Below are 13,729 nucleotides of genomic sequence, written 5' to 3' on the forward strand. Positions count from 1 at the left end.
AGGTGTTCTCAAGACAACTTGAGAATTCACATCCTATTCAAAGTGTACACAAGTCTTACAAAAGTATTGAATTCCAGTGCATTATTTTGAAATCAACATGAAATACACATGGCTATATCCAGATATTTACACAACAAACATGCAAAGAGGTTGCTGACACCAATGGTGTTTTTTAAAAAATCCCTATAAATGCTATACAACTGGCCAGAATAATCTTGCAGTTTCACCATTTAATTCAAATTCAGTTTTGAGGTGGCTGCCTTGCTTTCCCCTTTACTTTTAACAAATTACTAGGAAAAAGCTAACATTAATCTAATATGCACACTTATCATTTTGAGTTTCACCAAATGCCACCACAGCTGAGTTCTACGCACACACTTCTCCTCTAAATGTCAAATTGTATTTGACAGCAACCTGTAAAACTAACAAAATGTTGACTACTAGATTATTGTAATTTACTTAGTTTTAGATTAATGTAGTGCAATGCCATCCAATCACAGACAACTTACTAAGATACAATTTATCAGGCAGATCCATGATTTTATGGATATCACTACCTCTCAAGGAATAGAGTATTACTTTTTACTATACATAGTACAAATATACGTCAAGACAATTACACTACAATTTGTTTCAACTACTACATTATACTTTAATTACTATGGTAACAGTTTTGTTGTTTGGCCGTTCTAACTGGTGTGAGGAGCAATAGAAGAATATGGCTAATGCTCTCATATCTGGCTTGCAACTTTTCATAGATGGCCACTGTGGGAAATAGCATGCATAGGCCTTTCATCTGATTCAGAAGGCTTCCTTGTATGTTGAAGTGATAGCTGAAGGAGCATACATGGAAGTTTATTATAATTTGCAACAGGAATGAAGGATTTCTAAGAATTTAAGTAGGAAGAAAAAACTTATTAAGATCCAATGACTGTGTGGGAATGGAATCCTTTTCTGTTTTGCTACTGAGAGGATGAATTCAGGCATCTTGCATAATAATCTACCAAAACCTGCAGCACTGTAAAATAGTGATGCTTCTACCTCTGTGTGTTCTTTTGCATACAGCATGCAAACACAAAGGTTAGTTTAATGCAGGCTTCCGCAACCTCGGCCTTCCAGATGTTTTTGGCCTACAACTCCCATGATCCCTAGCTAGCAGGATGAGTGGTCAGGGATGATGGGAATTGTAGTCTCAAAACATCTGGAGGGCCAAGTCTGAGGAAGCCTGCTCTAATGGGTTCATAAGACAGTCCAGGTCTAGAGTGGCAAACCTGTTTAAAAACACATCTTGCTTATTTTGAGTGGGAAATTATACATCTTATTTTTACTCTCCAAATTTCCAGTTCTTCCATTTCAGATCTCTTCCAAGTCGTCCCCCCCCCAATTTCCCAACTCCACACTTCCATGAATTCAAAGCTCTATTCCAACCAGGAGAAGACCCACACATGCTGTATCTCCCACCTGAATGCTGCTGCATTACTGTGGCAGAAAATGCTGCCTTTCTGGATCAGATAAGACATAGATCTAATCTTAGAAACAGAAAAAGATTTCTGAGAGTCCTCTTTAAATTACAGTTAATCCAGGGATTGGCAACTCGAGGCCTTCCAAATGTTGGATGCCAACTCCCATCAGCATGGCCAACTGTCAAAGTTGGAAGTTGCCGCTGAGCAACAACCACAGGTTCCTCTCCTTCATAAAGTAAATATCTTAAGCTAAAGCAACCTGATATAACTGCATTAAAATGTATCCTATTGTCACCAGAAGCCTATGAGAAGTCTGCAAATAAGACCTCAGCACAACAGCACGTTCCCCTCCTATGGTTTCAAGCAACTAGGATTCAGAAGCATCCTGCCTCCAACCATGGAGGCACAATACAGCAGTTGTGGCTAGTAGCCTTATCCTCATGTATCCTGCCCAATCCTCTTTTAAAGCCATTTATGTTGGAGGCTGCCACTATCTCCCATGGGAATATATTTCATAGCTTAGCTATGTGCTATGTGAGAAATATCTGTATCTTGCTTTTCTACCTAGGAGCTCAAATATGCATATGTTTTCCTCCCCCTTTTATGTTTGCAACAGCCCTGTGAGATAACTAAGTTAATACGTGTATATAAGCAGCATTTGTCGTCAATAGATTGTGGTGGGGGTGTGTGTGCAAAGTACCCAACCAACATAAAAAGGTAAAAGGTAAAGGACCCCTGGATGTTTAAGTCCAGTCAAAGGTGACTATGGGATGAGGCGCTCATCTCGCTTTCAGGCCAAGGGAGCCGGAGTTTGTCCACAGACAACTTTCTGGGTTATGTGGCCAGCATGACTAAACCATTTCTGGCGCAATGGAACAGCATGAAAGAAGCCAGAGAGCACGGAAACACCGTTTGCCTTTCCGCCGTAGCAGTACCTATTTAACTACTTGCAGCGGTGTGCTTTCAAACTGCTGGGTTGGCAGAAGCTGGGACAGAGAAACAGGAGCTCATCCCATCACGCGGATTCGAACTGCTGACCTTCTGATCAGCAAGCCCAAGATGCTCAGTGGTTTAGACCACAGTGCCACCTGTGTCCCTCCAATCCACATAGTGCACCAAGTCCAGGAAATCCTACTGGCATCCCCGGTGATAGCACATATGGATTAAGGGGAGAGGAGGATGAAATATACTGAACTGGCTTCCTGGTGAATATTCCATATTCTCAGTTTAGGAAGTGGGGAACCTAAGAGAATCAAATGAAGTTTTTCCCCCCACTGAGAAATGTTTTGACTACAGCCATAGGTCATCACATATTTTGTCCCATAAACATTTCCCCTAGCCAGGGGTATCTCAGTGGTGTGAAACAGATACCATGAGCATGCTTTTTGCCAGTTTTCAAAGCCATAGCTGGGGGTTCCCATAGTGGTGCCATACTGTTGGCAAGTTTAGATGCCTATGCTCCATGAAATTATCTAATCTTCCTTTCAAGTGACCAAAGCTAGTGGCCATTACCACCTCTGGTGGGAGCAAATTCCACAAATTAACTATGTGTTCTGTTAAGTAGTACTTTCTTTTGTCTGTTTGGAGTTGGCACCAAGTTCTATTATAGAAGAAGAAAAACTTCACTATCCACTATACCCATGCCAGGCACAATTTCATACACTTCTGTCATGTCTCATCTGACTTGCCTTTCTCTAAACTAAAAAAAATGCCAGTATATGTGAGCAATGCACTAAACAGTGTTAGATTAATACAATTTAGACTATTCTAACAGTTTACCTGTCCCACTGCCTGTTTGATTATTATTTCTAAGCTATACCAAGAAAACTTCCCATATTTGCTAGGTTTCTTGCAATTTGAGACGTTTACATTTTAACTGGGCAGCAAATAACTAAAAGGTTGTTTATGCAGTCTTTTGGCACATTATTCAATCACAAGCAGCGACCAGCACAATTCTGGTTTGTTCATACAATGTACTCTAGAAACAATGGTAAATTGTGACAAAGTTTTTATTTTTATTTTGTTTGCTTCAGTGTCTACTGTTTCCTGTTTTTAGCAAAAGGTGCTACAGTGTGCACCACTGAACAAAAGTATATATACATTTGACCTCAAAAGCTAGCAAATGTTAGAAAAGTTTATGCATATAATCATAGCAAGATAGGTATTTGTACTAGCCATCATAGCTAACTCACCTTGCAGAGGGAAGTCCCCTTTTGTTAAGATCAACTCTTACTTTCTCTCCTACATGCCTATAAATCTCCACAATCGCCAATATTGCAGCATCTCTCACCTGCGAGCATACAGAGCAGGTATTAGAACATGGCAAGAATATTTAAAGGTATGACAATTAGCACACTACGCTTAATGCCTAATATTCTAGTTTTTGCTCATCAATATTTTGCTTACCCGTCAATAATTCTAAATAAAATGAAGGGAAAGGGTTTAAACAAGACTGCAAGTTTAAGGAGTCAGGTGCATAATTGCTAGGTCTTTTTCAAACACATTGACTGTCTAGTCTGAGGCTACAGAAAGAGTAAACTGTTGCAAAATGCATGTCAAACTCAGACATCTTTATAAAAGTTAAGCTTCTCTGCTACACTGTGCTGCTCTAAACAATATTGTTCCATACACAGTCTGCTTTCTTACTGCAAGCATGTCTACTGCAGTGGGAGGGGGAAAATATCAACTTATTCACTGCAAGGTATTCTACAATGCATTTCTTATGCTTAATTTCTCTGTGACATACTATTGCAGCCTGTTAGCTACCATGTTCATTTCTGTTTGATAAAAAAAAAACCCCAACCCCAACCCTGAAGCCATTTCTTCTTGTATGGTCCTCCCCTCCCACCCTCCAGCCATGCCTCTAGAATTTTAATTATGCATATATTTATTCTTAGGGAAGATAGAAAAACTTAACAACTCTCTTATCTTGCAACCTAACAGGAAGGGATGCAGGACAAGAAAGAATTTGGTAAATAACTCATCACCTACTCTGAAGAATGCATTACATTTATTTAGGAAAAGACATATTTCTAGAATTTTATACAAGACCACTTAAATCTTTGAATACATAGGAAAAAGCCAAACATATATTTCCTAAGCCAAGAGTTCCATTTAAAAAATTGCCTCATTGTTCCACAACAATGGTAAGTTTGTTGAAGATACCTCCTCTAGTTTCATGTGGGAAATGAAAAGAAGTTCTGCTTTTTGGTCTAAATTTCTAGGTATTCTCAAAATTCTAGATCTTTAAGATTCACCAACAATCTCCTACAATCCTCCCATTATTGACAAACTCATGTAGTAAGAAAACACAGACAGTAGAAAATCAAAAGAAATGTTTTTTTGTTGAAAGATTACAATCCTACCTGGCTATTGGAGTCTCCAGACAAGATGCATAAGTGTGGTACCAGTTTGTTGAGAATTAATGATTGTGCACCAAAGCTAGGGGAGGAAAAGATCAGAGCAAGTGTCATTTCTCACCTCACGCACAAAATATCAGCCAACACTACCAGAAGACAGCTCCAACTATCCTTACAATCTAAGGACAGTTTAGATGAACTCAAGAGGGAAAGTTGAAAGCAAATTAAGAGTCTGATCATTGCTTTTCATTTTAAGGGTCTTTTTAAAAAGGACTAATCCCTAGAAAAAGAACCTGCACCACAGGAAAGGGATGAACATTTATTTCAACAGCCTACTTCAATAAAAATAAAATACATACGTGTTTAATGTTGCAATAAGACACAGACACACTCCTTCTCGTGAACGATAGTTCTTGTGTTTAAAGCCAGCAACAAGACGTTCCCATACGAACTATTAAAAATAAAAGGTAGGTTAGGTTATTGAATGAAATTGCATACTCCATGACACAAAATGTAAATTCTAAATTAACACAACCAAAATTATTATATTTATTGCTTTGGGACAAAAAGTTCAGATCAGGATCTTTTACACCTACTCCCATTTTATTAATATATTATTCCCATATATTAATACTGGTATAAAACAGCATTTAATCAATTAGTTTTCAGAAACTGGAGACAAAATAAGAATAACAACTGAAATATCTAAATCGATGTGTCTCTCATATTAACCTTTCCCTGCTTAAAAATATCTTCCCATTGTGACTTTAATATGTCCCTCCCTCATCCAGATATTTACAACTGAATTTCTTTTACATTTGATTTTTTTTATTTAAAAAATTCCATTAATGTATTTTAAAAGTATTTGTTTTGCACACTTATACTTCTGGTTCTATTTGCCCTCCAATTCCAGTGCTGTTTCTGTTCTTCAGTGAGCTTCTGTGATGATCGCCGTATCTTTCTTCTATTATGCATTTCTTGGGCTACACTCATTTGCTTCCATGCATGTTCTTCTTCCCATGTTCCACTTGCCCTTATTAATTCCTTTCTTGCTTTTATCTTTATAATTCTCAGCCTCCCAGGAGCTCTGCTGTATCGCAACTGCCAATGCTGTATACTTCAGACTTACAAGACTAGATTTGCAACGATATTTCAAAGCAAACAGATTCCAACTACAATTCCCTTCAGCTGCAATGCTGCCATTATAATCTCAGCCGTTCAGCAGGCATTCAGGAGAAAAAGGTTGCCTAGCAACTGCTGCACAGTGAGCAAGAGCACATTTCCCAGACTGCAGCATTTTATGATTTAGACCCTCCCAGTATTCAAGTCATGCTGTAGAATGAGCAAAACAGACAATGTCGCATGTATATATAGGCTACAATGCATTAAATTATACATTGTTTTTGCCTTTAAAAGACTTGGGAGAAAAATATTAGGGTAAGCTAGACCACTGGTCTTCAACTGGGGGTCAGGACCCACTGGTGAGTCCTGGCTTGATCTGAAGTGGGTCTCAACAGGAGCATTACCACCATGCAAATTTATTTAAGAAATGGGTCCCAAATGGATGCCTGGGTTAAAAGTGGGTCTTGGGTCTTAAAAGGTTTAAGATACCTGAACTAGACAATACTGAATATGTTTTCACAATGATTTAAGCAGCTAAAAGCAGGGCTGAACCATTTTTCACATTTCTGCATTAATTCACAAAAAAATGCCACCTAAAAATTCAGTGTTTCAACAGTGTTATGTTGAAGGTAGTACGTTGATTTCAAGAACCCCCCACCAGCATTTAGCAGGCATTAGATGTTTAATTTAAAGGCTGGTCATTCCTCAGAAGCATTGGCCTGGCACAAGCCCAGCTGGAATTTATGCAAGCACAACACTTGGCAACAAGGAAAAGAATAGTATTTTACGTTATAATCAAATACTATTTTTTGGAAGGGATCACAGAACAGACAGACAGACAGATAGATAGATATTCAAAAACATTTTCAAAAATGCACACAAGGACAAACCAGCAAAATTTTGCTTATTATAAACAAAATTAGCTGCAGCAATTGCAAGTCCATCAGTAAACAGCATTTTCCTTATAACATTTCAAGCATGTTCTCAGAAAATTAGTTGCTATATAGAGAAAACCATAAAAAATAAAATGTCCAGCAAGTTGAACATGAAATAATCATACACTAGAATACTATACAATTTATGTTGCCCTTTACAACTCTCCATGGCATTGTCATGCAGATTGCTATGCCTTTAGGGTATAACTAGATTCTCAGTCCTGCAGTGCTTTGGGGGGGGGGGGTGAGCAAGACAAGAATGTCAGTGGGGAGGGAAACAAGAAATGGAACTTGAAAGTGATTGCTGCAGCTTGTACTGCTACAGGAAAAACAGAAGTGACAAAATGGAGCCTAAACAAAGGGAAGTCTGTAAGACACACACAAACAAGTCATCTACGCCAAAAAAGCAGCATGGTTAGAGGAGAAAAAGTGTGCCTCGATTTTACACTGAGGAAATTAAAAAATATGAAAGCTAGGATATCACGCAAACAAACAGAAACCCTGTCGTGAAAAACTTAATCTACTAAGAAGCCCAAGTTATTGAGCACCACTGTAATGCACTACAACAGGGGTGGCTAATCCTCTTCAGCCCAAGGAACAAATTTGCTGTTGACCAGCCCCCCAAGAGGTCCTTCCACTGAAGGTCATGGCCAAAGTGGAAGTGGGTATCATCATGGCCGCTGCTCCCCCTCGCTCCCACCCACACTGGCAGACATGCATACAGAATACAACATGCACACACTCATCCCCATCCAAAGGTCTCCAACAAGTCCAGTAATTTTCACCCCATCACAGAGCTTAGAGGAGAGAAACCACTCCTAGTTCTGTGATAGAGAGGATTTTTTGGGGGGGAGGGGGAATGTTAAACATTTTGGCAGGCCTGATTTGACATGTGGGTTCTGCCTCCATGTCTGAACATAGTACAAAAAGTTGCACGATGTGCACCGCCTTAGAGCAGTGCTCCATTACCTGACATATGACGTCAGGTGGTTGATGGGTGGGTTGCCCCTCCCAATTGGCATACTGGCCTGCTTCCAAGTTACGTATGCTCAGACTAACGTGTAACCAAAGATGTGTAACTGCATCATCATTATCTAAATGCAAGATGAAGACATTCAAAGGAGAGCAGGATTCCTGTACCTTTGGCATTTGTGTGAAAGAAAGATTTTAGTAGATACAGCCAGAGTTTGAAACTCCCATTGTTCTAGGTGCGCTTTGCGACAAGGAATTTCATTAGTGAGAGCTGTTTCTGAGCTCTGGGTGCAGTACTGTGCCTAAGATTTCAGATTAAAACTGCAGAGTGGAAGGAAAGGAGGATCTTTTTCTGCCTCCCCACTTCCAGCCACTCTCTGAAGACTGGAGAAGAGACCTTCTTAAGAATATTAGGGGGGCGGGCAGGGGAAGCATGGCTTTGTTTTTTGCAGTCTTCAGATGAGGACTAGACCATATGAAAAATGAATACAAGATTTTAGCTGCAGTTCATTCATTTTCAGCTTTGTGTTTTTGCTATAAAAAAGTGTGCCTAGACATTCCATTGTTGCGCCCATAACCTAGGTTTAAGGCGTTATTTAGCTCCTAGCTTTCATATCTCAGTTTCTATCACTGGATACAGCTTTTCACATGTGGGTAACAAAAACCACACCAGCTGAGATTTCTTCTGCTGCACAAGTATAAAAAGGTAGAGGAATTCTTCCCTTCTTTGTTACAGGTTACCCTATCATAACAGAGCATTTTACAGAACATAAATAGATCTGGAGTACTGTACAAATTTCTGGAAATATCATACCATTGGCTGAGCTGCCTGGTCCATTAATTTCAATGCAAGATTTTGTGCTTGATCTCGAACTTGATCTTTGGCATCTCCCATTCGATCCATCAAAACTATAAGAACTAGAGGACAGAAATTAGAATTAATGATATATATGGAAGGCAAATTCTGAATAAAATTATATCTGGTAACTAACTGTAAAAGTGATTCCACCTCATGCAGTCCCAAGTTTAGTAAGAAGATCACTGAAGAAGGCTGTACTGCTTTAAGGTTTTTTAAACTGCTTTGAGAGGTTTTTTTTTAAAATAATCAAGAGGTATATGAATTTTATGAAATAAATAGAAAGTCCCTGTACATTTTCACACTGAACATTGGGCAAAAGTGTACTAATTACTTCTCTATACAGATCTGTATGCGCGATCAGCTTTCTACACGTCCTGTTTGTAGAAAAGCACAAAATATGGAAGCCAGTCTCTGAACATATAAAATCCAAGACAAAGTTATTGATTTGGAGTAAGAATTCTAACCTAGCTATTGCTGTAACAACTCCAAAATCTATTATTACATAGACAACGTCTTCTTACCAGTTTCTATCCCCAAATGCTAGACAACACCAGGCCCTAACCATATCCAGGGACTTTTGACCCTAACCCATACTCAGGGACTCATCTGCCTAGCTGTGCAAGTTCATAAAGACTGCATATTTATTTTCTTATTTTTTCCAATAAGAGGAGATTCAGAACCAGAAGGCAGGAGGGGAGCAATGCAGGCTAAAAAGGTAATCAAACACATAATGTTTGACTAGTTAATAAGACTTAAGTTCTGAGGAAGCCATTAATTTGTTATTGCTTTTAACCCTTGTGTTGAAATGTCTGGCCCATTGGTAGAAACTTTAAAGTTTCAAGGGTTCTTTAAATGCATTCGGATAAAGCTGTAGCTTCAACAGAAAAAACAAACCATGACCCAAGGCACCTGATGACCTGAAACTGTTACACAAGTATGAGTTTGAATATTTTCACACAAGTCTTTAATAACACTACTTTGTCATGATATATCACGACTCGGAACCAAAGATGCCACCACATAATAAACGTATTCACAAATGTCTTTGCTTACTAGTGCTTCTTAAAACTGGAGCCTCAGCTAAAAATGATGTCAGGCATGCAAGAAAATCTTACCTGTCTGGCATTCTATACACCCAGGTTCAAATTTAATTTTGAACATACAAACTAATAATCTAATCAGGACACAGATCCCATGTGTGCTAACGCAGCATGTAGTGACACAGCAGCATGTGTAGACGAAGTACGCAGTACATAAGGCTGCACATGATTCCCTTCTCCCATCTTTGCTGGACCTTCATATTCAAGCAGAGATGTAGCAAAACATCTCTGACCTTTGAGGAGCTCCAGTGAAAGGCGCAGCATGATCAGCTGGGTGGGGTACTTACAATCTTTCTCTGCCCCCCTCCTTATTCAACTCGGAACAAAGACAAGCCTCTGCACTCAGCAGACAGCTGTAATGCTTGGGGGGGGGGCTTAATTAACAGTACTGGGAAGGGAGTTATGTGCTGACACTATGTAGTTCCAGAAACACAGTACAGAAAATATGATGGCTGCCTGGCATAGAGCAATCTGATTTTTTTTCTGTACAGTGTTGCTGGAAACCATGCAACTTCATAAAATGCTTTGCCCAGGTCTATTCATTAGAGATGGTTTTTAGCAATGGTCACAGGTGGCTGAAGAGTGCAGGGGCTTGATTAAAACATGGAAGGGGGGGGGAGAAATGGGAAGACCACACAGCCACTTCAAAAGATAAGCCCACCCCACCTGACCTTATGAGAAGAGTTCTTCCATCTCCACCTCACTCCTTGAGATCATCTAATGTTCATTTGGCTCAGTCCTAGAACTACCTTCTTAGTAAATATTCAAATACTACTTCTGAAAGCATCTTCATTAAAGATTGTTTGGGGATTGCTTAGCCATTACACACACTTTGAGCTATGGCAGGAGTGAGGAACCTTTGGCTGGTGAGCCTCATTATATCTATGAGACCTTTTTCTCACGTGCCCAACATCTAACATAATCTGTGGTGGCAGAGTGGGGCAGGGAAAGACATGGCAGAGGTGGTGTGGATTCAAGCTGTGCCTGCAGACTGACATTTTCCTTCTGTCAGTCCACAAAGAGAAAACATCTACTTATGGGTGTGGTTTGAATCCAAACCACATCTGCAAATGGACTTCAAAGGGACTCCCTCTCAGCACCCATCAGCTGATCAGTGTTGAGAATGAACCCCTGAGAATATGTCAAGTGATTGATAGGTGGGTGGCACAGCCAGATCTAGTTACCACACTGGAGTTAATGGGAACTATGTACACAAGAGAGTTTAATTTATTATTTAGGACAAATGCACTATTAATTTCCATTAAAAACAGTATTGCAAATTTTCCCCACAACATCCAACTAAGTGTTTGCTTAGTGCAGTGGTTCTCAAAGGGGTTTGCATGCCACAATAGTGTAGGAGGAGGGGGTGGCAAGTGTGCCGGAAAGATTCAATGGCAATTAAAGAAAGATTTAAACAGTATAGTATAGTACTAGTATTATTAGTATTAGCATCAGTGTGTGTATATATTTACTTGTAGAATATGAATAGATATCTTTTCAAAATCAAGCACTGCTGGTTGTTTCTTTTTGTTTATCAATGCATTTCTTATTAATAAAAATTTCAGTATGGTGCGAGCAAATTTTTATTCTCATAGTGTGGCCTGGAGAAAAAAGATTGAAAACCACTGCCTTTAGTGGGAATTAAGTCCATGTAAATTCTTTTAACATCCTCAGGAATATTCCTTAAGCTCTAAACAAAGCATCAAACAGAAGAACAGAAAAATTCCATTTACACCCTCAGACAAGTCAAACATTCAAAGATTCAAAAGTAGTATTTTATGAGTGAAAAGTTTTAATCCTAGAATAATGAAGCTAAGTGGTACTTAATGTCATAACTGATCTTGCATGACCAAAGTCATGCTGTGATTTGATCTGAATAAGATTGGCAGGCTGGAAAGAGAGCCCTTTAAAAGTACTAATTAGAATTTCCTTATACGAACACAACGTCTATTAAATCAAAACCAGGCAAACACATATGTACACAATAGTGGACTGGAAACTTTTTCAAAATCTAGTCACTTGGCAATGTTATGCTAGCAACTGGAATTCTTCCTAGTCAATCCAAGTTTATTAATGCACAACCCAGAGGACCTGCCATCTTAAAAGTTGCTAAAACAGTATTACACACAATAAATACATCACTCCGTCTAACAGCAAACTTGGGTGGTGGGTAACAACAATAAATTCAACCCAAAACAGGGCCATTTAGAAACAAAGGAGACGCATCAGCATGCTCAAGTGAGCCCCGAGATTTGCAGTACAAAAAAAATATTAAGAGCAGGGTTCTCTGAAAGCTCAATGAGGAATGAGTATGCTCAATAGTATCAAAATGCTGCGTCACTTAGAAAATAATAATAATAAATACATAACCAAGGGAGTGGAATGCCCCACTTGAGTGCCCATAGCTAGTAGACAGGAACCGCCGCTAGAAGGCAATAGTAGTCTATAAAATTTCCTTTAAAAAGCTCAACAACTTTGGTAGACCACTGCCAGTTTTTTTATAGTGTGAGTAGATCTCAGTCTCCTGAAAGTTGGACATCCCTACATTAGTTCACTGAATCACAGTCCTATGATTTTAGATCCAATTTTGCCTGTGGCCAGGATAAACAGGACCATGTATTTAGAGGACTTTGGGCTTTTTATTTTCAAGAAGTGTGTAGCTTTGGATATAGTAGATATGGGTGCTAACTTTACACTAGGGCTGATGTTAGGCTTTCAACTTTGTGATGTATCACCAGCCAAATATTGTGGTTTGGTGATATACCGCGATGTTGAAACAAACTGCATTGGCCCCAGCTGACAAGACAAAGGGTGAAACTGTCACAGCTCTAACTGCAGGAGCTGAGGCCCTTTCACCTCAGCACACAGACTGGGGCTAATACAGCTTCCCTTGCCTGCTGCTCAGCTGGGGGTAGGAGGGCAGTTTCACAGAGCCCCCACCCCGCCGCTGGCTCCCTTAACAGTTCAGCTGATGGGAGTGGAAACCGTGCGCCCTGCAGCCCAGCAGTTTCACAGTCTCCACTCAACCACCAGGCTGAGGGCTCTGTTAACTGCTCAGCTGATGCAAGGGCAACTGCAGGCTTCTCAGCTGAGCAGTTTAAAGATGCAAAGGGAGAAGCTGTATTGGCGCCTTGCTGGTGCAGCTTGTTTCTTCCTCTGCACTGCATGAGGGCAGACCGTGATGTTGGTTTTACTCAGCAGTGTCGCTGGTGCAACCGCCACCATTCCCGAGTCCCTCAGCTAGCAGCGCCCATTGGAGGAAGACTCTTGAGTCCCTCTAGAGGGCGCTGCTAGCAGAGGGACTCAGGTGCGCAGTGGTTTCATACCAGTCCTGGGCGATATCGCTACATCGCCCAGGCCTACTTTGAGCAGCACAGACAGAAGACCAACATCTGAGCAAAGTGTGCAACGCAACCATGCATTTGGGTACTATAACACAATCCTTTGAATTTAACACAACTGTACAAGTGTTAACATTTGGCTACTAATCTTACCTTTATCATACTAAAGACAACTAACATGGTATGTGTGTATTTTTTACTTTGAAAAACTGAGCAAAGGGCATCCTAAGAGAATCACCAAATTGCTTATCTTCAGTTCTTTTACACATAACATTTTAAAGCCACTCACTCACCAGGTCCTATATAGGATTTGAAGCGTCCTGAAAGTCTGTCAACAAAGGCACCAAGAAGATCTAATCCAAGTAGTGATACCTGTAAAAATAATGAGAAATCTTAAAAATGCAAGTTTGGGTGCTGGCTTACCATCTACTCCAGTCTTCCAGAACCTAGTTTCTCCTCCAGATGTTTTCAGCTACAACTCTCATCAGTCCTGACCATTGGCCACAACAGATGTTGGAAGCTGAAGTCCATCACTTTTGGACAACTACAGGTTACAAAAAGCTGATTAAGCCATCTAA

General features: G+C 39.9%; 1 protein-coding gene across 29 annotated transcripts in view; it reads right to left on the bottom strand.

The window, feature by feature from the left end:
- Window positions 1–13,729, bottom strand: part of CLASP2 (cytoplasmic linker associated protein 2) — a 122,356-nt gene that overhangs the window by 102,207 nt on the left and 6,420 nt on the right. For 28 of the 29 annotated variants that reach the window (XM_053410229.1, XM_053410210.1, XM_053410209.1 and 25 more), the window contains exons 2-6: window positions 13,445–13,523; window positions 8,666–8,769; window positions 5,182–5,273; window positions 4,829–4,904; window positions 3,656–3,753 (exon numbers count right to left, since the gene is read on the bottom strand). In XM_053410229.1, coding sequence (XP_053266204.1) covers window positions 3,656–3,753; window positions 4,829–4,904; window positions 5,182–5,273; window positions 8,666–8,769; window positions 13,445–13,523 — 449 coding nt within the window. Of the gene's footprint in view, window positions 1–3,655; window positions 3,754–4,828; window positions 4,905–5,181; window positions 5,274–5,951; window positions 5,969–8,665; window positions 8,770–13,444; window positions 13,524–13,729 lie in introns of those variants that run through there. The other variant, XM_053410247.1, reaches the window with a different exon arrangement.

The sequence above is a fragment of the Podarcis raffonei genome, chromosome 12, assembly GCF_027172205.1.
Source record: "Podarcis raffonei isolate rPodRaf1 chromosome 12, rPodRaf1.pri, whole genome shotgun sequence".
Classification (NCBI taxonomy): domain Eukaryota; kingdom Metazoa; phylum Chordata; class Lepidosauria; order Squamata; family Lacertidae; genus Podarcis; species Podarcis raffonei.